General features: G+C 31.3%; 2 protein-coding genes across 2 annotated transcripts; both read right to left on the minus strand.

The window, feature by feature from the left end:
- Nucleotides 1-11,353: 11,353 nt before the first annotated feature.
- Nucleotides 11,354-12,399, minus strand: LOC122600994 (bZIP transcription factor 44-like). The gene has a single exon (XM_043773772.1). The coding sequence runs from the start codon at nucleotides 11,956-11,958 to the stop codon at nucleotides 11,464-11,466; it is 495 nt and encodes a 164-aa protein (XP_043629707.1). The 5' UTR covers nucleotides 11,959-12,399; the 3' UTR covers nucleotides 11,354-11,463.
- Nucleotides 12,400-24,386: 11,987 nt separating this feature from the next.
- On the minus strand, nucleotides 24,387-26,931 carry LOC122599164 (WD repeat-containing protein VIP3-like). The gene is made up of 2 exons (XM_043771620.1): nucleotides 26,237-26,931; nucleotides 24,387-25,297 (listed from the first exon to the last, which is right to left on the minus strand). The coding sequence occupies exons 1-2, from the start codon at nucleotides 26,786-26,788 to the stop codon at nucleotides 24,650-24,652; spliced, it is 1,200 nt and encodes a 399-aa protein (XP_043627555.1). The 5' UTR covers nucleotides 26,789-26,931; the 3' UTR covers nucleotides 24,387-24,649.
- Between the last annotated feature and the right edge of the window lie 870 nt (nucleotides 26,932-27,801).

Genomic DNA, 27,801 nt, shown 5'->3' on the forward strand with positions numbered 1-27,801 from the left:
AAAAATGATAAATCCTTCTAAAGATTAGCCTAAAAATCTTCCTAAAACTATAAGAGATTACATGTGATATCCACTAATTATCTTTTCTAACTTGCCCTTGATTTTTCCACATATCATCATCTAATAGTTACGAGTATTATTAAGTTAGTTAGTTAGGAGGATTAATCATTTTCCTATTTTTAAACTGGGTTATCCACTAATTATCTTTTCTAACTTGCCCTTGATTTTTCCACATATCATCATTTAATAGTTACGAGTATTATTAAGTTAGTTAATTAGGAGGATTAATCATTTTCCTATTTTTAAACTGGGTTAAAGTGTAAATTAGTGATAGAAAAAAAAAAATATTAATTAATTTAAGCATATGTTAATTTAATCAATTTTGAAAAATTAAAAATTATGATTAGTCAATTGCTTTTTATTATGTATGAAGATGAAGATGTAGATGAATCAATTTTGTAATATAATACTGTATACGTTGATAGCCTAATAGTCGGTGGTTTGTGCCTGCCAAAAGTACAAGGGATGGCCCAACGTAGATCTCACTGCCGTTTGGTCGTTAATTACACACGTCTGGCGAACTTAAAGTTTTAGCTTTGCATGTCCATCTATAAACTCTTACAAAAAGTCATATATATAATCATCAGGGCCGGTTCAACGTTTTTTTTTTGTCTTAAACGAAACTGGTTTTAAAGATCTTCTTTTTAAGATCTATAATAAAGTTTTCCTTTTTTATTCGAGCATAAGATACAAATTCGGTCTTCAAAACCAAATAATGAGACGATGATGTTATAAATAGTAAACACATGAATAAATTACATGAGATAAATCATTACTACTAATCAAAATCAAATCAATACATAAAATGCTAATATATTTAAGATAAACTAAAAGAAATAATAAAGAAAATATGGAACAATAATATCTCAATGTGTAAATTTGAAGGCCTTGAAAATTTGGGGCCTCAAAATACATGCATAACACAATTATATAATAGAGCACAATTATATAATAGAGCCGGCAGTGATGATCATAATAAACACACACACACACACACACACATATATATATATATAGGGGAGCCTTATTTTGAGAACCCATTTTTTGTAAGAACCGTAAGAATGGTGACTGAGTCAAGATTAATTCCTATATAGATGGTGAGAGAATGGTGAAATATTCATTGCTTGTGGAAGAGATGAGGGAGGATGGAGAAAAGTGAAGATTTATCTTGAGGTTTATAATTTTCCTTCTAATAATGTTTATTACTTTGTCATTTGACATTTTACTTCATTACATAAAAAAATATCTTCGTTTTTCGATGACAGTTTTTTTTTTTATATTGAATATTTGATAGAAATTTATGTTATCTCATGTAACGCACGGGGCTAAACATAATCAGTAATAAAGTCTTAATATAAAACCTTATGGGACTATAATTTTCGATTTTAATAAGGAAACTCGAGTTTCCTTATTTTGAGAACCATTTTTTTTGTAAGAACCATGAGAACTCTTGGATAATATACTTGTTCACATGTTTTTTTTGCTCATTCACATGTGAAATGATATAAAAAGGTATGTTGTAGAAGAAACTTTTTTATGAAACCTTCAAAGTAGCTTTTTATGAACTTGTGAATGAATTTGTTCACATTTTCTGCTCACATGTGACAAACGGCTATATGTAAGGTTTTGAAAAAAATTTTCTTCTGCAACATATTTTTTTATAACGTTTCACATGTGAATGAACAAAAAAACATGTGATCCAATAAAAATATTAGGAGTTCTTACGGTTCTTACAAAAAAATGGGTTCTCAAAATAAGGCTCCCCTATATATATATATATATATATATATATATATATCGCCCTAAATGTTATGTGAATCTTATCTACACATGTAAATAAGTGGACTAGCTAGCTATTTTATATAAGGATAGTAATAGTAATTGTGATATATGAATCGCTATATATATGGTTTCTTTTTAGCATGTTGTGATATAAAACACGAAGATGGTGATACATTATTGATAAAAACAATGACTTGACACATTATCGTTTTAATTATAATAGCTCCAAGAGATCTGTGTATAGGTTAAAATATATTAAAAGACGTACTAAAGGATGAGGTTAAACTTTAAAGCATTTTAATTCAAATTTTCAAGAGTCACACGTGCTGACGTACATATATACTTTCACTTTACAAATCACTCGTACAAATTATGTGTGTTTAATATTATAGCTAAATCCTTAGCAGCAAGTTTTATCGTCAAGGAGCATCGGCAGGTATCGACAAATCGACAAAGCTATAGCATGTATATCGGCTTTTATCGGCAAGAACAATCGGCAAGCATTGGCAACAACAATTGGCTAGTTTTGGCCGATGAAAAGGAACGTTGGGGCAAGGCCGCGTGGCCAAAATGGCATGTGCTCTTGTACTTTTGTTCTTTTTTTTTTTAAATTTTACCCCTCAACTTCTACATATATACAACAAAAACACATTTTATTATTATTAAAAAAACACAGTTTACACTAAAAAAAACACATAATTAAAAAAGATAATACATAATAAAAATACGAAATACGTTGTCTACGACTTCACTCGTCATCATCATCTCTGATTGACATTTTTCCTAAGCCACGGTAAGCGTAATCGTTGGCCCACCACTTGTCGTGTTGTGGGCATTTGACTTCTCACGTGCTTTTGCCTTCCCCGCAATTGTCGTGGAAGGATTCGGTCCAAGTGCACTGGTCACCCAACGTGTGACCGGCCTTAAAAACATCGTCGACCACACTCTTGAAGTTGTTGATCTCCCCTTGTAGAAATGAAGAATAGTGTTCTTCGTGCTTCGAAACATTGCGGCCTGACGCTTGTATCGCCTCTACCTTTTGCTCGCATCGTCGTCTTTTCCCCCTCAGGTGTTCCATCACCCTAGAGAGATCAGTTTGAAGGAGGGTGTCTTCTTTGATATCAGCCATGATTCGTGTCTTCATTTCATCTTCGGTCAGGCGAGGTCGGTGAACATTTTGTTTTGATGATGAGGATGCCATTTGATTAGAAGATTGAGTTTTGAATGATATAAATATTCTGATGGTAAAATGCACCCGAATTGAGGTTTGTGTTTGTATTTATAGAGTGACAATATAACTAGTCGTTCAGGGACTGGAAATGTAAATGTATTTGAATTTTTGGCCGTTTGAGGGACTGAAAGTGTAAATATTTTGCATTCTGCCGTTGGAGGGACTAATTGAGTAAATATTTTGAAATTTGAACGTTGGAGGAGCGTGTTATAGTTCTTTAAATACTGGGTCCTTCATAAAACACAAACTTAATAACATTTCGAAAATGTCTTTTTCATCAACTAAAATGACTGTTGATCAAGTGCATGAGAGTATTATGGCTGATATCCGCGACCACCAAAGGTCAGAGAGGAACTTCTTGTTGTTATGCGAAAACTTAATGCGAAAAAACAATGGTGTCGAGAAGAAATCAATTACATACAAATCGGGTATTGCACTGAGTTTAAGTGTCAATCTTCTCTGCTTCTCGGGTTCTCAAAGTAATATCACTTTTCTTCAACAAGTTGGTCCATAGTTTAAAAAAAATATACATGTAACGAGACTTGATTAAGACAATTGATTACGTTGCCTTTCAAAAATCTATCAAGAATTCTAGAAATTTATTTCTTGCCACAAGGTATAGAATTGAAACTTATTTTTAGAGTACCTACCTTCTTGATGTTTGGCATAGTTGGATCAAGTGGCTGACATTTTTATTTCGGAAGACGGAGGTCAAAAGTTCAATCGTTCATCTCAATCAAAGACTTTATTCTATCATTTTTACAGTATTTTGGAAACATCCTTTCTGTCTAGGTAAGGATAAGAGTCTTTACATCACAATAATCCCTCATATATCATAGAAGTATTGAGATCCAAAATCCGTAAAGAATGATATTTTGAAGAATTATAGTATCGAGGTTTAATATGATGTATATGATTCAGAATTCAGATATGTGTTTAATTGAGTTTTGACAATAGCTTTTTCATTTTCATCTACACTGATATTGATATTTTTCTTGATGCCTTTATTTTGTTTTGAAATAATCATAAAATGATGAGGAGAAAAAAAGATGTCGAAATTGATCAGGAGAATAATCGATAATAAAAGAAATCTGTATCAAATCTTTCTCTATATATATAATTCTCTATCTCAATTTGATGATGTGGCATATCTCAGAGCTCGCCACATCTGGCGATCTCACGTCGTTAGTCTCTTAAACATTGACACGTAAGTTGACACCTATACATACTTGACAAATCATCATCCTGTCAACAACCGCATAGCTTTTATTAATTATAAATAAATAACATATTCAAAAGTCATAAGTATGATTAGAACCCACAACCTCAAGTTTTTTATGTGAAACATAAACCACTTGATCTAATGAGATTTTTGTTTTTATTTTCAAATACATGATATATATTCAGTCTAAAATCCCACGAAAATTATTAAAAATATTATTTATATAATTAGATGACACTTAACATATATATAAAAGAGATATATGGTAATAGTTTCTTACCTAAAATATATATTAATGACATATTCTAAATTTATAAAAGTTTCTATATTTTAAAGATCTTTTTAATTTTTATTAAAAAGTAATAATGATTCTTAATTTTTTTTAATATAATATCTTTTGAGATATAATTTATTTATTTTTATTTTTATTTTCCAACATAAATATATTGCAAAAATATAAACTCTAGATTACTTAGAACATAAAAAAAATGTTTTCTTAATTTAAGTTGAATTTATGTCTTTATATACTCTATGTTTAATTCTTTGAGGGTGGACGTAATACGTAAGGAGGCAAGGTGGTGATCGACTGGTGACCAGTTGGAACACTACCCGCCCTGTAGGTAAGGGTGGCATAACAGGTCACACGAGACCTGTTAAAACACGAACCTGTTAAGGGTATACCGAACACGACCTGTTTAGAATTCGTGTCATTTTTCTTGGACACGAACACGACACGAAACTTAACAGGTGCACCTGTTAAGAACTTGTCAAAGACCTGTTAACACTAATTATGCATAATTCACTAAAAAAAGAGGGTAAAAGTTTCTGTTATAAAATTCATTATTTTGAGAGTTAATTTCAAAATCGATCTACAACATGTTCATTAAAAAATTAATCATATATATTTCGAAGTATGCTCAGTGAGACAACTATTAAATAGTATTATATGAATAATTAATAACATATAAGCTGAAACAAAAAAAAATAAAAAATAAAGAATTCAATTGATGAATCAAGTAGCTGAATTAATCGAGCAGCAGAATTAATAAAAAAAAAATAAGTATAAAAATAAAGAAGTTAATATCAGTTCGAAATGAAGATGGGTTGATGATTGAGTTGAAGGTTAAAGGTTTTTTGTTTCAGTTCGAGATGAAGATTGATAATGGATTGATAAAGATCGGTTGTGGATTGATGATGGATAAATGATTGAATCGATTGTGGATCTGTGGATTAATTGATAGGTTATGGATTGATGTGAAACTTTGATGAATTAAGAAAATGTAAAGGAGAAGGAGGGGTGGGAATACGGGAAAAGGGAGGCGTACTAGATTATTAGGAAATAAAATGTAATTAGGGTTTCATAGTTTTAACATGGTACATATATGTATAACTTAACTTCCGGATCTGTTAAGACACAAATCTGTTAAGCATAAACACGAAACCTGTTAAGAACAGGTCGTGTCGTGTTAACAGGTTTCGTGTCAAAATTGTCAGCCTTACCTGTAGGTACCAAAGGGATGGGTAGCAAAGTGGTGATGGTGGTGTAAATCTCACCCTCTCACCTTTTTATTTTTATCTTTTCTTTGCTTTTTATCACTTCAACTTTACTCGGTATGTATATTATGTATGCTAATATGAAAAGAGAGTATAAATACGTATAAAAATATAGAAAACAAAGATGAAACTTACTTCTCATTCGATGACAGAATAAACCTTAAATAGGCAAAACTACATCTCATGTGATCCTAAAAATAAGCAAATAAACTACCAACTCTACCTAAGGAATTGGTCATGGATATGACCCATAACGTTCATATTCTCAATTGCATATAATTTGGTCAAGCCCATGACTTTATACCATTTATTTGAAGGAACAGTAAAACCAAATCAAATATTAACTTAAATAAACCAGCTCAAACTAGATAATATGACTGAGTCAAGATTAATTCCTATATAGATGGTGAGAGAATGGTGAAATATTCATTGCTTGTGGAAGAGATGAGGGAGGATGAAGAAAAGTGAAGATTTATCTTGAGGTTTATAATTTTCCTTCTAATAATGTTTATTACTTTATCATTTGACATTTTACTTCATTACATAAAAAAATATCTTCGTTTTTCGATGACAGTTTTTTTTTATATTGAATATTTGATAGAAATTTATGTTATCTCATGTAACGCACGGGGCTAAACCTAATCAGTAATAAAGTCTTAATATAAAACCTTATGGGACTATAATTTTCGATTTTAATAAGCCTCAAGAGAAGTATCCCCCGAATTAAGGTACTTTAGAGTGGCTGTTCTAGAAACTATATTTACTAAACGTGCAGGATCTGAACTTTATAACCTTTTAATTAACACAAAGTTTGTGAAAACACGTTTTCTAATTGATATAAAACAAATGAAAGGGTTGTCACTAATCGTTAATATTCCTTTTCTTTTCCTTTTCTAAGTGACATAAATATAAACTTCGATATAAATATTTAATCTATAATTTTCTAGACCAACAAAGACAGTGAGAAGCAAAAATTCAACAAAAACTGGTTGCTTGATTAGAAAAGACTGATTAAATAAAGTAATGTTGATTTAATATTTAATATGAAAACTCAAATAGTAAGTTGCGTACCATCTAGCTATTAACTCCTCCACGGCTCCACGTAATAGTTCTAAATGCTTCAATGGTTTGTCTTTGATAAATTGTTAGTGTAAAATGATTAATGTAAATGATTTGATCAGATGTTTAAGTAAAAAATCGATATATGTTTTCTTTGATGTTGTTTTAGATGTGATCTAATTGTACATGTACATATTGACTCCTTTTCCATGAAACGTTAAGCAAAGAAGAAAAATCGGAACCAGGAAATGATAATGTAAAAAGTAATTGGGCCTTAACTTAAAAATAGAAAATGAACTTCGTTTCACACACCAAATGTATGAAATAATTAGATTATATATATATATATATATATATATATATGTTTTTTACACAACTATTATGATTATAATAACTAGTTATTTGTGATAAATATATACTAGCATGGTGTCTGCGCTATGCGGTGATAGTCGTGGCGGCGAAGGTGTGATGGAGCGACGTCATATAATTTATGTAAAAGGTTAATGGACATACTTTAAAACATAAAAGATTGATAGTGTAATTTAATTATTAATGTTAAGAAAGTAGTGTATATGAAAATATTTTAAGGGGTACCAAGTGAAAATATTACATATTTTCAGCATTACCAAAAATAAAAAAGGTTGTTCTTTTTAAAATATAGTATAAATATACAAATAATTTTTTCACAAATAACTACACTATTAATGTACTACAAACTTTACATACTCAAACAAATAAAGCTTTTCTTTAACCTTTCTTCATTGTTTTTATTAAAAATCAAAACAACTCAAGTTATTTATTTTCTTAATTTAAAGATCTATCTCAAAATTAATGTTTCGATAACTCGTGACTTTCAAAGAATAATCTTATGACAATGAAGGTAACATTTGTATGTATTTCCTATTTATTTTGGATTAAGATTTCCTAAACTATCATAACTTTATAGGTAAAGTTGAGAGGATCTCAACCATTAGATTGAAATCAAGGGTTAAGATTCAAAAATCAAGTTCGAATCTTGACATTTGATTTTAATCTAAAGGTTAGGATCCTCTTAACTTTATCCATAAATTTATAATAACTTTACCATTTATTTTTACTTATGGAGTGGGGCAACCGACCCTACTGTCCTCGAAGTTGATCCGTTTATGCAAAGAAGTTCACATAAACTTTGTTAGAGTAGTTTATTACTAACACTAATAAATATATACTTTGTTCTCAATTCTCAGTGTCCATACACCTAGGCAATTACAACAACAAAACCAACACTACCCAACCCCTTCATGCAGGTATGGAGAAGGTGAAAACGTAGACGGTCTTGTCTCTACTTTGAAGTAGAAAGACTGTTTTAATTTTATAAGTTCCTCCAGCCAAAAAATAAAAAGGAAAGAGGAGGGGGGGGGGGGGGGTTGTAAATGGTTTAATAACCATATCAGTCGTCTCACGGTCCAGGGCCGGCCCTGTCCATGGGTGGCGGGCTGGGCTACAGCCCTGAGCAACATATAATTAGGGGCAGAAATTTTTGGGGTTTTACAAACTTAGATCTAACCATGTTTCGAATCTGTAGTGATTATTTTACACATTTTAGATGATTAATATAACTAAAGAATGTTTTATAATGAAAGGAGTGTTGTATATAGTTATGAAGAAGTTGAATATGAAAATTAAGTTTCGGCTTTAATGGAGTTTTCTGAATAGTTGATGCCGTAGGCGTTGAAGAAGAAAGACGTACTATGTATTAATTTTCTTTTTTAATTTACATTTCTTAAAAGTCCTTGTAGTTTGTTCAAAGTTTTATATCAGTCCTTCAAAACCTACGCCACGTGGGCTCTTTACTTTTTATTTTGAAAACAATACAACTTCTTCGAGTCTTTGACTACTTATCCTTGACTAGCCTATAAATTGATTAAATTCAATTAAATTTGTAACTGGTAAGTTATTTTATTTTATTTTAACTAGTTTCTGTTTCTAAAATTTATGATGTTTTTTTAATAAGATTTTAAAAATACTTATTTGTAATTAAAGGGTAGTTAAAAATTTAGTAGTTTAGCTAATATTATTTATTACAATCTAGTTAATGTTTTTACTTCAAATTTGCACACATATGTCATTTCAAAGATGATGGGTTACTCAAAACCTTTAACTTGAAGTTTATTTCCTCGACGTATACATTTGTAACATTAATTATATCTACTAAATATTGTAAGAGTTAAAACGTAGCTTGGTAATAATGTTATAAACTTTTAGGTTATATATTTGAGTATTTGACTACAAAATTCTGATAATGGGCAATTTCTAACCATTTCGTTCTTAGCATCAAATAAGTCAGGACCGGTTCTGGTCTCACCTAGACTACATTAAAAGTATGGAGAATAACAAACAAACAACTTACCATATACTTTAGCACAAATTAAACAATACATATAAAATAGCGAACGTATTAAACCACAACATAAAAACCTAACCCGTAGGGTGAAAGCAATCATGCATACATAGCAGAAACTAACTACGAAGTTTTGGGGACATCCAAGAAAAATATGGTTGTGGTCGATCTATAAAACAAAGTAGCTCTTGATTAAGCCACCCGACAAAGGCAATATATAGAATTAAGTTAAGGGTTGATAATACTCTAATCACAAAACTTTCAATTTTATATCGTCTTAATGACTTAATGACCGAATTTTTAGATCGTCTTAGTGACCGAATTTAATTATTTATTTTTCGCAATGCATGCTCTAGACTTTTATATAAAGGAGAGTTGGTCAACATTGAAGTCTTTCATCATGTTCGGATACCAATGTCTACATCATCTCTTCAACACACGTCTCAAACTTTAGAAAGGACAATTGAATACGGCGCCTTTCTCCATTGGTTACTTTGAAGATGAACAATCAGTGCAATAAGTCAAAATTGGAAGTTACAGACAACTTTGGGATTCTATTGCTGGTATGTTAATACAAAAACGCGAATTGATGGGATGCTCAGAATAACATAAATACTTCAACTATTTGGCTGATTCATGCGAAAGGGTCATGGGCGGTTGCAGAAATATCGTCAACTAAAACGGTGGTGGGTTTTGTTTGACAAGTGACTGATACTTGTGACTAAAAGTAGTTGGGGAAAAAGTATATATATATATATATAGTACATGACAGAAGGATAATTTAAGAAATTTTTTGTCATGAGTACTAAAATTTCAATTAGTTTATATAAGCATTTATTACTAGTATTTTCTAACTAACCAAACAAAATGATACAGAGATCGAGACTCAAAGGAGTGGCTTGCGAATATTGTCAGAGAGAGGTTCAAAATGTACTCGTAGGGTGTCGGTTTAATTATCCGCGACGGTGTGCTTATTGCCAACGAGTTCGTGTAGTTGTTGAGGAAGAAAATTATAGAAAAAGAATGTTATATATGCAATTGTTATCATAACAATATAACATGCAACCCGCTACTTGAGTTTGTAGACTTAGTACAATCATCTAATTAACATGGTTCGTTTTATTAAAAACAAAAGTAACGTTCAAATTTAATCATCATAAACTTAACAATACCATATATATATATATATATATATGCATGATTGACAACTTTGGTTTTTCCTTGTTGAATGCATACTTCATAATAGTCCAGAACCACCTTCTCTCCCTTGTGCTGAATAATATAAAGACTAATAATGCTATATCGTTCTACATTTTGTACGTAAACCATTCTCCTATACATGAGTAAATTCCCAAAATGTGCTTCTTTTTTAGTTGTTGGATACAAATATGCTTGTTGTAAATGATCCAAACTTTCTTCCATGAATCTGATCTTCAATCTTTTTCACTTTTAATTAACTCAAGTATATATATATTTTTTTTTCTTTTTGGAACAACCATTACCTCAAGTAATTAAATAGCTGTAGATTTTAGTTTTGGGTTATTATATTTATTCCATTTCTTCATATGGTTAATTTTTCACATTATATATAATATATTACTTATAAGTTCACTCAAACTAGTTGAAACATATTTATTAGTTTAAGTGTCCAAATTAGCATAAAATATACATACTTTATGTAAATACTGTTATGAAAGAAGGATAAAATTCATTGGAAAACTTATAACAAAAGCCTTTAAAAAAAAAGTGTATAAAAGAAACTCAGTATTATGATAATATAATTATGAACTCACTTAAAGCTAAATATATATTAATTTGATGTTTTATATTCAAGTGATCGGAAAGAGCAAAGGCACAGAGATAGTTTAGAAAATTAAGAATAAGATATATAAGAGAAAAAGATTTTCCTAATATTATTTTTAAGTTTTAACCAAAACAAACACACTTTAGTCCAACAACTAAAAAAGAAGCATATTTTGGGAATTAACTCCCTATACATATATACAAATGATGACATGAGTCATGTGTCAAAATAACACGAATAGGATGAATTGCATGCACAAAATGTAAAACTATATATATTATTACTGCGTTTGATAATCTGCGTTTTTATAGAGAAAATGCGCGGTACATGCTTTTTGCAAATTGATTTCAAAACGTAACCCCAGACACCCCTTAAATCATATTGGCAGAAGCCAAAATCGGCTGGCTAGTATAAAAACAGCCCAATGAGTCATTCATGAACTCATCCATCAACCCAACACCACCCGGCCCATATTGCTCCTCTCCAAAGCCACAACCAGTATCCATGGATTGGTTCATAACCGATATAATCTGGTTAAGCGACTCCAACCTGCGGCTCAGCTCAACCACCCGGGCTCTCAAAACCGAGTTTTCAGCCTCTACATTAGTATAATGTTGCATGGTCATGCTAACATTAGTCATAACTTGATGGTTCTCCATTTTTAGCTGGCTTGCCTGATTTGTTAGATCATCTATATGCTTTTGTTTACGCATTCTTGATCTTTTAGCTGACTCTCTATTTGAGTCCATTCTTTTTCGCTTTCTTTCATCTAGTAGTCTTTTAATATCTTCATCAGACCCTAAGTTTTGTATTGGGTAGGATCCACCTGATGATGTTGTTGCTGGTGTGTCACTAGAAGATGCCATTTATGATACTAAAAAAAGAAAAAAATAACTTGAAAGATATGAGTGTTTATATAGATTCAAATCTTGATAAAAACAGAGCAAAAACAGAGTAAAAACAGAGCAAATAATGATATTATTGATTTTAGAGAGTGAATATGAAGAAAATAAGCAGGACCCAGATGGTAATTTTTATTAATTATTATTATGAGGATGGATATATGATTTTTTATATATATTTATATATAGTTTGGATCTAATAAAGTAGAGCAAAAATCATGAAATGTAATAAAACCAGTAAAGGAAAACAACAGAAAAGGATTGGATTAAATGAATCCTCCGCCAGTGTAAGGAATTGGTCATAAACTGAGCTACTACAATATGTTCACTAAGAATTTGAGACATGTATTTCAAACATTAATAACAATAAGTTGAGCATTAATGTTGGTTTGAATTAGTGTTAATAATGTGACCAAAACCCAAATGGAATTTTGGTTTTGAGAATGATAAAAGAATAATAATATGATGAAACAGAGAATGGATCTTAAGGATCAAGAGAAGAGAATGGAAAGAGGGGGAAGAAGCTAAGGAGGGATTATGGGTTGAATATATAGAAATTTTTTGCAGAACAAGTTGCAAAAGATACTTTTGTAGAGGTACTTTTATAAGTTTTAAATGTTTTAGAAAGGGAAAAATAAAAAGCATTTTGTAACATGGGATTTCGGTTTTTACCTACAGAGAATAGTTCTTGTTTGAAAAGCTTCCAATACATATATGAGAGAATAGTAAAATAATACTAAGCCATTAACTTAAACAATTACAGTATATTGTTAGACTAGTTTATTTAAAGAAAAGAAACTAGTTAGACTAGTTTATTTAAACGATTATATTGTTATCAATCAATTAAAAAAAAGAATATCGTTAGTTTTATTTATCTGTAATTATTGATTAAATGCTAACATAGTTTGACACGTCGCTAAAAGTTTTACATGGACTTTGGGTTGGATCCGAAAGCCCATCCACGAACTGTCTGTATGTCTCTCTGAAATCGAAAGATAATAACATCATCCAATAATATCTATGTGTGTTTCCAGGCACGATTTCAAGACATACAGAATCGTTTCAAAGTTGCGGAGCAATCCACATGAATTTTTAATGATGTGTCAAACCACGCAAGCATTTAACATACGTACGAGTGTACGACTAACAGATAAAACTAATGATAATTCTTTTTCGATTAATGTCAAATATTGTAATTTTTTTTTTAAAAAATGAAACCTTAATTGATCTTTTTCTCTTAAAAATAAGTCTAGGTAAGATTTGTTCATTCTTTTTTATGAATGTAAAGAATGAATACAATTAAGTACGGTGTTGGACAGAAAATTCCAAAGGAGCCGCACAACTACGTAACCGTACACACCTATGTAGTGTTACTCATTAACATTTGTACATTTCACGTTCAATCATTCATTTGTGATTCAATGTATCTGCACCTACCCAGTTTTGTTTTTACTACAACAAATTACTTCTCTATATTATATTATATATGGGTAATGACACATGAAAAAATGATATATATGTCTAAATATAAGTTTAAAATATGCTTAATACATTATATAAATGATATATGAATATCACTCATGTTCTTTTTTAATCAAGTAATAATGTCATATGTCAACCCTAAATTTTTAAACACATCTTTAGACCTATTATTTAAACATATCAATCATACCTATATGATATCACACTCAAATTGTTTAATACCGTACGTATACCTTTTTTGTGTTCCATATCTTATATAATATAGTGTTAGTGAGAGTGACAATGATTTCATTTATACTCATATCTTTATTAAAAATGATTTATTTTTTTAAAAATTAGTCTAAAAATACTTCTAAAATTATTAGATGGTAACATATGAATTCCATTAATTATTTTTCTTAATCTTACCCTTTGATTTTTTCACATGTCTTTAATTTAATAGTTAGAAGGTGGTTTTTTTTTTTGTGTGTGTGAAGGGTTTATCATTTCCCATCTCATTATGCAGTATATGTAGCCTAATTTATAGTTAGCAACTTAGCATTGTATACTTTAAACTTTGTCATACATAGGAGGGGAAATACAATAAAAAACTAGTTACAATTGTATAGGTTAAAATTATAAGAACGTCAAATTAAGCGACCTTGGTGTTTCATAATTTACTAAAGCGCTAACCTTGGAGGAAAAACAAGTTTTGATTAATTTTTTAGTTTTTGGATAACTTCTCATATTAGTGTCTATAAGTTATGGTCTTTGGGACAGCTAGAGCGCATGTGGCTTTTAGGCTAGTGAAGAACCGAAGATAATTACGATAAACATTAACTTACATATGAGTTACTTACACATGTGTAACTTACACATTTACAAATGTATAAATTAACTTACACATGATCTTTCGGCGGGCCCGTCGCCAAAAAATCATGGTGGTAGTCGGAAATGATCATGGTGGTATGTAAGTTACAAACAAAAGGAGTCTCAAGTGTCCCTAAAATAACTTTTTTCCATGCTTTTTATATGTCAATATATATTTATTGAGGTTGGTTATTGTAAAACTAGTATTAAAGTAAAACAGGTAACACAAAATCTTGACCATTAGATCATGGTAAATTTGATGCACGAAGATTCATGAAACACAAATGTATATTGATGCACGATCATTTTCATGATGCACAATAAAGAAAAACTTAATGTTTTATTTGTTTTACTTTAATAGTTGTTTTATTTTACTTAGAACCTTTATTTATATGCTCTCTTTTTTGTATTTTAATTAGTTTTATACTTTGGGCATGTACGTACACATACCACACGATCATTATTCATTCTTGCATTGTGGTCTGAGGTCTTTCGGTATGCCGTTTTTATATACCCTAACATTGAATAAAAAAGTAAAGTTGTTTATATCTATCTCTTTAATATTGTGTTTAGATTGGTAACTATTGTTAATAGAGGGCAATCAAATAAGAACAATCTTAAAATAAAAACATGGTGAGAACACTTAAAAACTACATTTTGTATAACTAAGTATCATTATTTAAGTGTTTAAAAACACATTAATTTGTCAAAATCGAGAAAATCATGTTTTCAGTTTTTTGCATCCAGCTTGGATGCATATTCATCAAAATTGATACATCCAACAAAAATATGACTTTTTTAATTTTAACTAATCAATATGTTGTCAAACATGTTAATAATGATAATAAATCATATACAATGTTAGTTTATAGACTTTTAATGTATCAAAATAATATTTTTAAATATTCTCACTGTGTTCATATTTTAAAAATATTTTCACTAAAGTTACCATATATGTTCAAACTTTCGAAGATATTGTAAATTTTCATACATTTAATCATGCCTCCCATATTCAAAGCGATTATAGGAGGGTCTTAATTAGTCGTGTTTTCAGAAGGAAAAAGAAAAAACACATAGTCATTCAACTTTTAGGTACAATATATATATATATATATATATATATATACACACACGATATTCAATAGTCAAATTTGAGCATATATGTTCAAATATAGACATCTACAAAAAAAAATTACCATATTGGTCAATTCTTCCTTACTACCAACCCATAATAGTAAGAAAAATCATAAGCCAATTAGATATCACCATTTGTTTTTGGATCTATATTTTATACTAGTATTTTCTTTTTTCTCACAAAATAGTAAGAAATAAATAAAAAAAGATGAATGAACTTAACTAAAGAGATCAACTTAAGTATATAATAGTGACACTTGTCCTGAATTCATACCTAAATAATCTTTGATTAAATTTAATTTAATTTGATTTTCTCTTATAATCTTCTTAAAAAGCTTATTTTATTCGTTGTTTAGATTAACATCTGCTATAAATACAAACCTTTTCATCTCTGTTCTTTTGTTAATATTAACAACAATCATGTTTACATTTACTTAGTATAATCCTTTTGTACTTTTTTACGATGCTTATGATCATCTAAACACATCATGAACTAATTAAGTTGATGTACCTGAAATATTTCTCATGCAATTCACTTTCCGAATGTATTGTTTATCAGAATAACGTTATTGTCTAAATTAATAGCATTGGATCATATAGACTTTTGCAACCACAAAATAAAAAAAAGTTAATCACCTATAATAACATATAAAATATATAAAATATTAGCTCACAAATATGTTTGAAACTTGAATATAATTAAAAGAGAAATCAGAGATTTGTTAAGTGGAAAAAGAAAACTTTAACTGAGCATATCAAAAAGACTATTCCACAAAATTATTGTTAAAGGAAAAACTAAATCTCACAAAGTTACTAGTATATTATTATTGTTATATTATTATTATTTTTTACATAATATAATAAAAAATAATTTCAAAGTTGAGGTATGTATATAAAACTATGTCAGTACGATATGCAAGAGAAGATTATAGTTTTACTTTTAACAACAAAATTTTAAATAAAGTAAAATAAAATTTACAATAAAAAGATTTATGTAATTTAAATGTTAAAGGAATAATATTTAGGTTTTTAATGTGGGGCTAACAAGAACCACATGGCAACATACAATTAGCTTTTGACATTTCTTACTATGGGTAGGTGGTAAAGAAATATTGACTAATATGGTATATAATTTTGTAGTTGTCTATAACTAGACATAGAGACTTAAATTTGACTATTTGAGTAATTTTCCCTTTAATATGACTACAAAGTCAAAAAACTTTTTATCCTTTTTATTATCTTTCAAGTACGACATAGATCTTTAGTGCTTAATTTATCTTTATATTTCCACTTGATTAATTGGCTTATTTAGAAGCCATCAACCAAACCCATGCATAAAAATTGGGTAAACATCATATTTTCAACACGAGGGGGCTTGACATGTTTACTTTTAGTCCAATCCATGGAAAAGGAAGAACGAAATAAATCCAAAATACTTTTTATTAATTAAAGTTAAGGTTCATGTATTTTAACTAATCGTATTATTTTTTTGCCTAACAAAATTAAATTATAAGAATTCTAGCTATAAATTCTTGACGACTTTACTGTTTCTTCTAAATGAAGACGTACTATTATTTCATAATAATTTGATTAAACCATAACATGATGAACTCATCTAGTTTATTGTATGGATGAAATTTTATACAATATATCACAATCTCTTGATCGAGTTTCAAGTAGAATGAACAAACAACTTTGTATCTCTTTTGCAACTATTATTCTTTAAAAAAAGAGTATAACAGTAGAAAAGCTCGTTTTAAGGTAGCTTTAAACACATTTGGACCATATAAAAGGCGAATTGAGCCGCCATGCACATGGTCGTAGTAAAAGTTTTCGTTCTGTCTGATTTTCAAAACATTTTCATTGTACGTATATCCACACAAAAGTTCTGAAAAGTAATAATTTTGTAAAAGAGAAGTTACAAGAAGTTATCTCATTTCAAATTTGTCAAATAAAACAAGATTGATTGATATGGTAACAGTCTATGCACACAAGTAGTATAAAATTTTGAATTTTTGAAAAGTAAAGCATGAGATCATTTTAACCCCCACACCAAATCCAATTTTCCACAAAATTTTCGTCTGGTCATAATCTCCAACAAGTTGCTTCATGTATAAGGAAAAAATAATAATACTATTATTTTATAGACATGACAAGATACATATTAATTAATAAATTAACACGGATCAAGTTAGTGTTATTTATTGTTTATCCTTTCATTAAAGTAGAGGAATTAAGCTTGACTTCCTCCTAGAAATAATACTTGAATAATCGGTATGGATATATCCACTTACTCAATCATCATTCTTCAACTTTTACCGAAATTCACTCGCTCATTTTACATTGAACATTTGAACTCCTAAATATATAGGGGATATATTCCCTACAACGTCATGTAGTCAATTTCCTGCCATTAACCTTTTTAAAAAATTAAAACATTATCATTTTAAATAGATTTTCCTTGCTTTCTTTCATTTCGGTAAACTATGTTTGACTTTTTATTCTGTTATATATCTTTTGTTGTTTTTTTCCCTCTTGTCGCTAACTGATTATCATATATGTGTACACATAATTTTGATAGCTTATGTTGGTCACAAAGATACCACTTAGTTTTTAAAAGAAAATCAAACATCCATCTTTTATAATGAAAAGGCACTATATTATAGCATAAAATAAATCAAATAGACACAAATGAATATCTACAATGAACTAGAATTCATGAGATAGAATCTAGTGACACAAACACATCACTTCTTCCCATTGCATCAACTCATGCTATATAAATTATAGAACTTTAGAACTTAAAGTATAAAAAAACATATAAAAACAAAAATATCTTAATTTCACCATTAATTAGATATGTTAAATTTGTTATCATCGAAATTGCTTTATTTTTTACAAAAAATTGGCAGAACATGTTTGGCGGGAAAAAAAAATGACCCGGAAACACAATTTCTAGCCGACAATTTGGTAGTATGATTTGTTATTGAAATATTGTTTCTTTATATAATGAAGATTCTAATTTCTAAATCATAGCCTCTATAAAGTCGGTTGTTGAACAAATATGTTAGCCGAAGTAAACTTGGTGGTTTTGAAAGGATAATTTTTTTAAGTTTTAAAGAAGTTAATGCAGGGAATTGGCTACATGAAGTTGTAGGGAATATATCCCAAATATATATACTATTTATTTATTACTTATAATTAAATAGAAAAAAATTGAATATTAGGTTGATATATATATATATATACGAGAGCAAGTAACCGCGCGTTGCGGCGGTGAGATGATGGGGTGATACGTCATAGAGTGTGATAGCCAAATGTCTTAGCCGTACGAGCTCCGCCCTCGAATTTAAAAATTCGTCGAAAGTATATCGAATAACATCTCTAATGAAAGAGCATGAAATTTTAAAAAACACCCATATAATTTTTATAATTTATCGATGTACCGTTTGTGAGATAAAAAACTTTGAACGAATTGTAGGAATAAATGATTTATGGATGACAGAGAAAAAAAATGATTGGTTGAGATTTGAGGAGAGAGAAATGATGTTTGGTAATATATAATTGATAGAAAGAACATTTTAAAAAAGTAAATGTTGAATTGAAAGTTAAAACTATATTTGCTTTATAATATAGTACAGATATAGATATATAATATAAGGGTGGGGGAGGGGGTGCGCTCAAGTGTGATCAAACCCCTATGTGAGTGAGAACATGCAGCTTTAAAGCATATGTCCAAAAAGAAAGGCATATAAACATCCAATAATGTAAAACATATACAAGCGAGTAAATAGGCATACGGGCATACATGCATATATGCAATGGCGAATTTAGAACTAAGAAGGGACCCAACTAAGAATTAGGTAGGTCCTGTATCAACCTTGACCTGATGATATGGTAGGAGACAAAAAAGCATGGGTCATATTAACGGGTCGGGTTAAGTCATTAAAATAAACATAATACATAGATCAAAAATTGAAATAGTTTTGTGTGATTTATACAAAAGTTTTGTAATTTTGTATTGATATTCATGACATAATGAAAGAATCCGCTTATTACATTTATTTGAAAAATTGTTACAATTTTTGTGACCTTTTGATCTAAAAATTCCTTATAAAAAAAAATAGTAATAACTTAGCATTTATATATTTCGAATATACTACGGTCTTTTGAAAAAAGAAGCATAAAGCCATAAACGCTTAGAAAATTATTACTTTAGAATAGAACTACCAAAAATAAAAGTCAAAGGTTAAAAATGAAAATTTAAATAACTACAATATTAATACAATTAAAAAAGTAATAAAATACATATGAGTCATCTCCTACCTCTTTCCCCCTATAACAATTTGGCCTCCATTAGGGTGGACGGAGTGGGTGAGGCACCGGACCAGTACCGGGCCGGTATTGGATGGCATACCGCCCCGACCCTCCAGTACCGGTTGGGTGGGGAGCGGACTGGGCACCGTGGTGCAGGTTTGGGTGCCGAGTATTTGACCGTTAGAAAAAAAAAAGGGGGAGGGGCCCCACTTCCAACGTGTCTCTCTCTCTTTCTTCTTCTTTCCTTTCTTCTTCCCTTCTTCTTTCTTTCCTTGTTTCTCCTTTCTGCAATTTTGTTTAATTTTTTTTTTTCCTTTCAACACACAAATCACACACACAAATAAGACACACAAATAACACACACATATATTTATATTTTCGGAATCATGAACCATTTCTTCAACAATCCTTTATTTCTTGACAATCACGGCCCAACACCCCCAAATTTCCAATCGGACTCGAGTTCATCCGACGAGACGGAACGGTATATTAATCTATTCACAAAGACGCATTATGTGATTCAACAAGATGTCCGTGATACTGCCTCCTCTTCAAGAACGTATACAAGACGCGACGATCGCAGTGAGTCTCACAACCGTCTTTTTCGAGATTATTTTGCTGAGGAACCGAAATTTAATGAGACTTTTTTTAGACAAAGGTTTCGTATGAGTAGACGGTTGTTTGTGAAGATAGCTGCAGATTTGGAAAACAATTTTAGTGTTTTTCAAAGGAAGATCGACGCTCGTGGTAAACGGGGGTTTTCAACTTTACAGAGATGTACATCTGCAGTTCGCCAGTTAGGATACGGTAGTAATCCCGACAGTTTAGATGATTACCTAAATATGTCGGAAAGATCGTCACGTGAAACCCTTAATGCTTTTTGTGATGGAGTCATTTAGTTGTATCGGCATGAATATTTGCGTAGGCCAACGCGTACTGATACGCAACGCATTCTTGATCATCATGCTTCTTATCATGGTTTCCCCGGCATGTTAGGTATATCTTTACTTAATATATCTTTACTTAATGTATATATGTGTATATATATATATATATTACGTCGTTTAGTTAATAATGTATATATATATATATTTTACGTAGTTTAGCTAATAATGTATATATATATATATATTACGTCGTTTAGTTAATAATGTATATATATATATATATATATATATTATGTAGCTTACTTAATATTTTCGGTCTAATAAATGTGTTTATAGGGAGTCTTGATTGTACACACTGGGCTTGGGATAATTGTCCAGTAGCTTGGCGTGGCCAGTACACGCGAGGTGATCATCACGGGCCGACGATATCGCTTGAAGCAGTTGCATCACAGGATTGTTGGATTTGGCACGCATACTTTGATGTTGTCAGTTCAAACAACGACATTAATGTGTTGAACCAATCTCCTTTGTTCAATCCTTTTGAAGACGGCATAGCACCGTTGGTTCCATTCACTGTAAAGGGAACCAAATTTCAGTACCCGTATTTTCTCGTGGATGGGATTTACCCAAGATATGCGATGTTTGTGAAAACGATTTCCCATCCAACCGGTGAGAAAAGGATTCGATATGCTAAGGCACAGGAGGCTGCAAGGAAGGATGTGGAGCGAGCTTTTGGTATTATAAAAAAAAATGGAAAATACTTAGAGAACCGGCACGACAAATGGAAGAAACCCCCATCCGTAAGATTATGTATGCGTGTTGTATTCTTCACAACATGATTTTAAAAGGCGAGGACCACGCTATAAGTCCTGATTACATTCCAGATCCCCCTGTTGCGCTACAGCCATCGGATGAACGACTGTTTGAGATACAGAACCCAAACGTTCACGGCGATCTTAAGATGGATCTCATTGACCATATTCATCGCACATCATCCGGGCATCGATCGCTAGTTTATTTATGTATTGTGTTGTCGTTTCGTTTAATATTGTACTTGATGTTTATTTTGTTGTTTGTTTATATTTAATATTTGTATTAGTTTTATTTATAAAAAAATGTTTTAGTTTTAAAAATAAATAGAAATGAAATTAAATAGAAAAGGGTGGGGAGGGGAGGGGAGAGGTGGTGAAGTGCTCCTAGGTTTCGGGGAGGGGAGGGGAGGAGAAGAAAAATCAGGGAGGGGAAGGGAGGAGTGGAGAAGCCCTCCCCCCACCCTTAAAATCCAAACTCAAATTGCTTTTTTTTTTCTCCACATTAACAGTTTAGTTTACATTAAGTTCTTCATATAAATCGATTAACGTAGGTCCTAACCAAATTTTAAGGTAGGTCCTCAGAAAATACTCACTATCACTTCTAAACTTTTTTCGATACTAAGGTAGGACCTACCTAATACTACTCTAGATCCACCCTTGCATATATGAGCTTATATACGTCTATGAGTTAGAATTGCGCGCTATAATATTCATGTCCATTGGTAAAGTCTTTGTCTTTAAAATGATCCATCTGGATTCGAATCTAACTTTCTAAATTTGTATGAGTGAATTTATAGAAGATCTTACGGGAGTTTAGTGTTAAGGATACGAAAATGAAAACCATCTAAACATGTAACAATAACACAAAAAATTATAAAGGAGTAATAAGATATATAAAAAAATAGAACAATACTTATAATTAATAATTTAAATGTTAAATGAACGTAAGAGGTAACGATGAAAAAAAGTTATTGTATATTAAAAACGTTATATATCTAAAAATACGGATGAAAATAATCAGAAACCAAATATTTAAAAGTAAAATGTAACTATGTGAAAGTTGTTTGATAAAAACATGCGAACCTAAAAGTTTTGTGTTAAGAAAATGAAAACTAAAAATTTGATGTCGTGTAAAAGTTAAAAGATAGAAACTATAGAGGGTTCAAATGAAAATTAGTAAAAACTATCATGTGCTATTAGGACTTGTACATTGCATGCTTAAAGGACTTGTAAATCTTTATAAGTTTTTAGTATATCTATAATTTTTTTATGACGTACAATGGAAAAACTCAAACATTTTATAAAGATTTGTAGACAAAGTCATCAAAAGAATCATAACCAAATTTCTAATATTCGCTAAAACACCATTGAATTATTCATATATACAAAACTAAAAACAAGTTAGGCAATTGAGTATTGACACATGATTAATGTTTTTAAACATTAACCTAAAAATCTTCTTAACATCATATGAATATGAAAAATGGATTTTACTCAATTTTTTCTCTGATTTTCATATAACGAATTAAGATGATATTTAGGCTAATGAATTAAGAAGATTATTTATTTCTTTTTATTTAATAACCAAACAACAAAATACAAACTAGCATCCTAGATTCTTGGCCCATCTTAAGTCTTGAGCCCATGATTACTTATGGGTCTGTTTCCTAGTGAATGTACATTAGCCCAAATCCTAACCCGAAAGGCCGAAAGTGGTAAGACACCTAGTGACCTACTCCAATCATTTCACATATCTATTTGATACCCATATACCGTAGTCTTTAAAGTATGAATGTACTTGGCTGACTTGGGCTGGGTTTTTGAGTGGAATCAGAATCACAGATATCCCTTTTCCTCGAAATGAGAAAGAAGATGGTACAAGCATGGGGAGCGAACAGGATTAGATACCCTGGTAGCTCTCCTCTCCGCCTCGGAGGCACCTGTTTGGATGAAGGCACGGGTCGTCTAACAAGTCAAAGATTAAGAAAAATATCACAAGTATTAGAACAAATAATGAAACAAATAGCAATCACATTATGGTCTTTTCATCGATCACCATACTACCTCAATAATTAATCTTCTTTGAGTCGATCAACAAAATTACTTCAACAAATCTTTACATGAAAATATTTTTCTAGTCTCAAATGTGACCATGATGTTGCTTCTGCAACTTTATAACTAAATATAATAAAAAGGTGAATATGGGTATTAAAGAAGGTTTCAAAAAATGCATGTTACTCACCCACGATGTATTTTAGTATTTACGTTGTGGTAAATAATAATTCAGTGTATGCCCTCTTGGAGCAGGCAAGGATTTTGGTGATTTAGGTGCCTCGTTTTGTTTGATTTGGTTTGCATAATTGTCAGTCATGTTTGAGCCTCTCAAAACAGGTGGTCAAGAATAACCATCTTCATGTTTGTGCCATTTTGGAGTCTCATGTTGATGATTCCACACTCGATTCCTTATACTAACACATAATGACTACAAGCTTATCTGGTTACGTCTCGAGCTGCTTATTCATTGGATTAGAAAACGAAAAAGAAAAGTAAGTACCCATTACGATTTTAGATTCATGCGCGCATCTGAAATTTGCATACTGTCAATCGAATATTATAACATTTGACCAGGCCTTGGTACCTTAAAAAATAATTTCTTTAATATTCGCGATATATTTGTCCAAAAGACATGCCCAAATCAGAACAATATAAAATGAGTCATTGAAGTAACTAGAAAAACTTATTGGGTATAAACAACGTAGACTACAGAAGAAAATTCTGTTTGGGGGTATATAACCATGTATAAATGTAGTTACCTAGTCTCAAAATGATCTTTTAGTAACATCCTAAGTTTATGAACATTTGTGAATCTATAAACCATATACGACTTTGTTACGAACACTTGGACAATAAATAAAGAAAAACCATGTCATAAAAGAAAGAACATAGGTTTTGTAAATTGTAAGATGGCAATAACACAGCATCTCACCAACAGGCTAACCTTACTGCAATGCCTTTACCCTAACTGCAAAATGTTATATTAAGAATATATCAAGTACATATTAAGAATCGAAAAGCATACACAGTAGGTCATTAACACAACAGCCAACACAAGATAATCAAACACGACATCAAATCTGATTAGTAATCCAGAAAACACTAATTCTTAGTGGAGAACTATCGAGGCTGTGTTTCCAAGAACTTGTATAGTGATATCATCATAGAATCACCTGATATAGTAGCAAGTAGAGTCTCTTTATCTTCCGCCCGTAAAAACTGAACTCCACAAACACCATTTTGGAGATTGGTCCTGGTGGTAATTAATTTCCTTTCCTTCACGTCCCACAACTTGAAAGTCTTGTCCACGGAGCATGATACAATGGTTTTACCCTTTGGGCAAAATTCAACACTTAAAATGGAACCCAAGTGACCTGTGAGCTTGAAAGGTTCATTTTTTTCAAGATCATGTACACGAACGCACGTGTCATACGAACCCGAAACAAGAAGCTTGTCGGCTATAGGTGAATAAGCAAGAGAATTGATAGGCTCGGTTACGCAATTAAGTGTATGCAATAACTGCTTTCTAGGGACATCAAAGACAAATATAGGACCCCCCATGGACCCACATGCCACATGATCTCCACTATTATTCCATGCAACGGAAGTAATATTGCTATTCTTGATGCCCTTAAAACATTTGAGAGGTTCTTCAGTAAGAGTACAAAGTAAATCAAAATGACTATTAGAGTCACTCTTCTTCCATTCATTAACATTCCATATTTTTATGGATGCACTCACCCCTCCAGCACCAGCAAGATGGGTGCCCTGTCAAACACACATGAACGGATTTAGTTACTCTTAGTGGTTTCTTAGAAACAATCTTTCCATAGCTAAGGGATGGAATATACAGTGCATAGAAAGTGAAGGTTTGTAACTACAAATCTTGATCATAAATATTTTAAACTGCTTATAGTATGTACTATGGTTACAAGTATGACCCATATGCTTTAGTTGCTTCAGTTCAGGTACGCCCTCTTCATCTATGCTTCTGGTGCAGCTGCTAGTTTGGAACCAGCATGCTACCAGCATGTTCTGAAACTGAGTGAGCACAGCTGCAGTCAAGGCGATTGCATGGTTACAGATGCATTAGTTTTGGAACACCACTAATGGCAACCAACTGAACCATGCTATTGGGACACACTCATATCAGATGATATAACTGGAGACAAATGTGAATTCTAAAAGCATGTCCACCCTTAAAGGAAGTTCGACATACTGTAAGTCGTACTTATTATATGTTTGGACATTATGTGTACTACACGTATGTAGTGAATTAAATCATTATTTAAACTTGAATGGCAGTTTACATCGTAAAGTGTATAACTTTACACAATGCGGTTTTTCATTTAGTTGAAGATTTGTCTTCAATATTGTTTGCAGTTTGCACATATGTTAAATTGGATTGTGCCATGTTTACAAATAAACTTGTCCGTTCTTCATTTAGCCCGATTAGCATAATGGCCTGATAAAAATTTGGAGAATACTTTTGGATGGGTGATTATTATTGTACTATTCATTCAATATATGTAAATGTAAGTTTTTGGGGAAACAACAAGAAAACAGTTTAAAGAGTACACACCCGTTTTCCACAAATGACCCGGTAACCAAACCTTCCCGACCCGCCCATTTTGACACTTAATAATTGCTTAAATTGCATACAAATATGGAAGCTAATATTAGGAAAACCTAAAAATAAGATGATACCTTAGGACTGAACAATATCTGGTCGATAGCATAGTCAGATTGCAGGGCTTCGTCTTTGGGTTGCTCCAACTTATCTTCCAATTGCGGCAGAACTTCAGGTTGTGGGGCTTCATCTTTGGGTTGCGGCAGATCTTCAGGTTGTGGGGCTTCATCTTTAGGTTGCTTTTTTCTTCCTCTTCCTTTTCCTTTTGCTTCTGGTTTGACTTTTTCTTCTGTTTTTCCTTTCTCTTCATGTGGCTCGCCAAAAATGTAAAAGATTTGTCTTTTTTTAGAAATACTGCCGACTCTTACGGATCCATTTGACGAAGATACAGCTACAGTATCCCCATCTGGATGAATATCTATTGATACGATACTTCTAAAACTATCCACCCGTTCAGTTTTCATCAATGTTTGAAATTCAATTTTACTTTTCGAGAGCAAATTCCATACTTTAACATGCCCATCGAAGTCTCCGGTGACAAGACCACCGGGAATCTTCGGGTTCCAGCTGCACACAGATATGGGTGTTTCAAAAGATAGTTCTCCATTCAATTTCAGATCAATTTCCATGGGCGGCGGTTGGTGGGTTTTCGAAAGAAGAAGAAGGTTATCAGAAGAAGACGATGAAAGTCAGAAATAAACCCTAACCCTAAGATAGTAGTATGTCACTCAATGGGGAACTTTTTTTATTTTATAAATATTTTAAGGGGATGCGGAGGAGATGTGTAAGTGTGTGACAACATTACCAAATTACTTCTAAAGGTATCATGGTCGAAAATTATGTAAGGTATCATCCGTAAACTCTTCCTAATTTAATTATAATCAGTGTAAATTATTGTTAATCAAGGGATTAATAATACCACCTCTCATTTAAGGCGGTTTTGTCCACCGTGGCATGCCAAGTCAGATATCCACTACCAGTTTTCACTATATACACTGGAAAAATAAGCCCTAAAACCCTAAAACAACCAAATCGTCCCCAATCTCTCAAATCGTCCCCCCCCCCTGAAACCCTACAACAACCAACCGATCTAATTGGGTTTTACAATGAGTTCATCTTCTTCAATTCGCTCCAAACATCAAAGCCCTGTATGTTATTGTGATTGTGGCTACAAAATCTATCCTCGAACGTCGTGGACTATGAAGAACCCAGGAAGAAGATTTCTTGCATGCCTGATTTTGGTAAGTTATTTCAATTAAAAATACAACTATTTGTTTTAAAAGTTATTTCAATCGAAACGAAGGTAGTTTGCCCTTAAAATTACAAGTTTATCATATATAACTTTGAAAATCGCATTAAAGGTTAATATTCAAGGTTATTATGTATAACTTCATGTTTCATAGGATAAAAAGAAGAAGTGTGGAATGTACAAATTCCTGGATGACGAATTACCAAGTGACTATTACAAAGACTTGGTTTACGGAATGCACATGAATTTGCAAAGGTTGAAAGACAAAGATTCATCAGATATGGATGAAGATAGTGGGAATTCTGAAGCAGAGGTTTCGAAGTTAAAGGAAATTGTGACCATTACCAAATCAAAAATCAAAATCTATCAAACTTTGTGTTTCATTTTGTTAGT

The sequence above is a fragment of the Erigeron canadensis genome, chromosome 5 (genome assembly GCF_010389155.1).
Source record: "Erigeron canadensis isolate Cc75 chromosome 5, C_canadensis_v1, whole genome shotgun sequence".
NCBI classification, from domain to species: Eukaryota; Viridiplantae; Streptophyta; class Magnoliopsida; order Asterales; family Asteraceae; genus Erigeron; species Erigeron canadensis.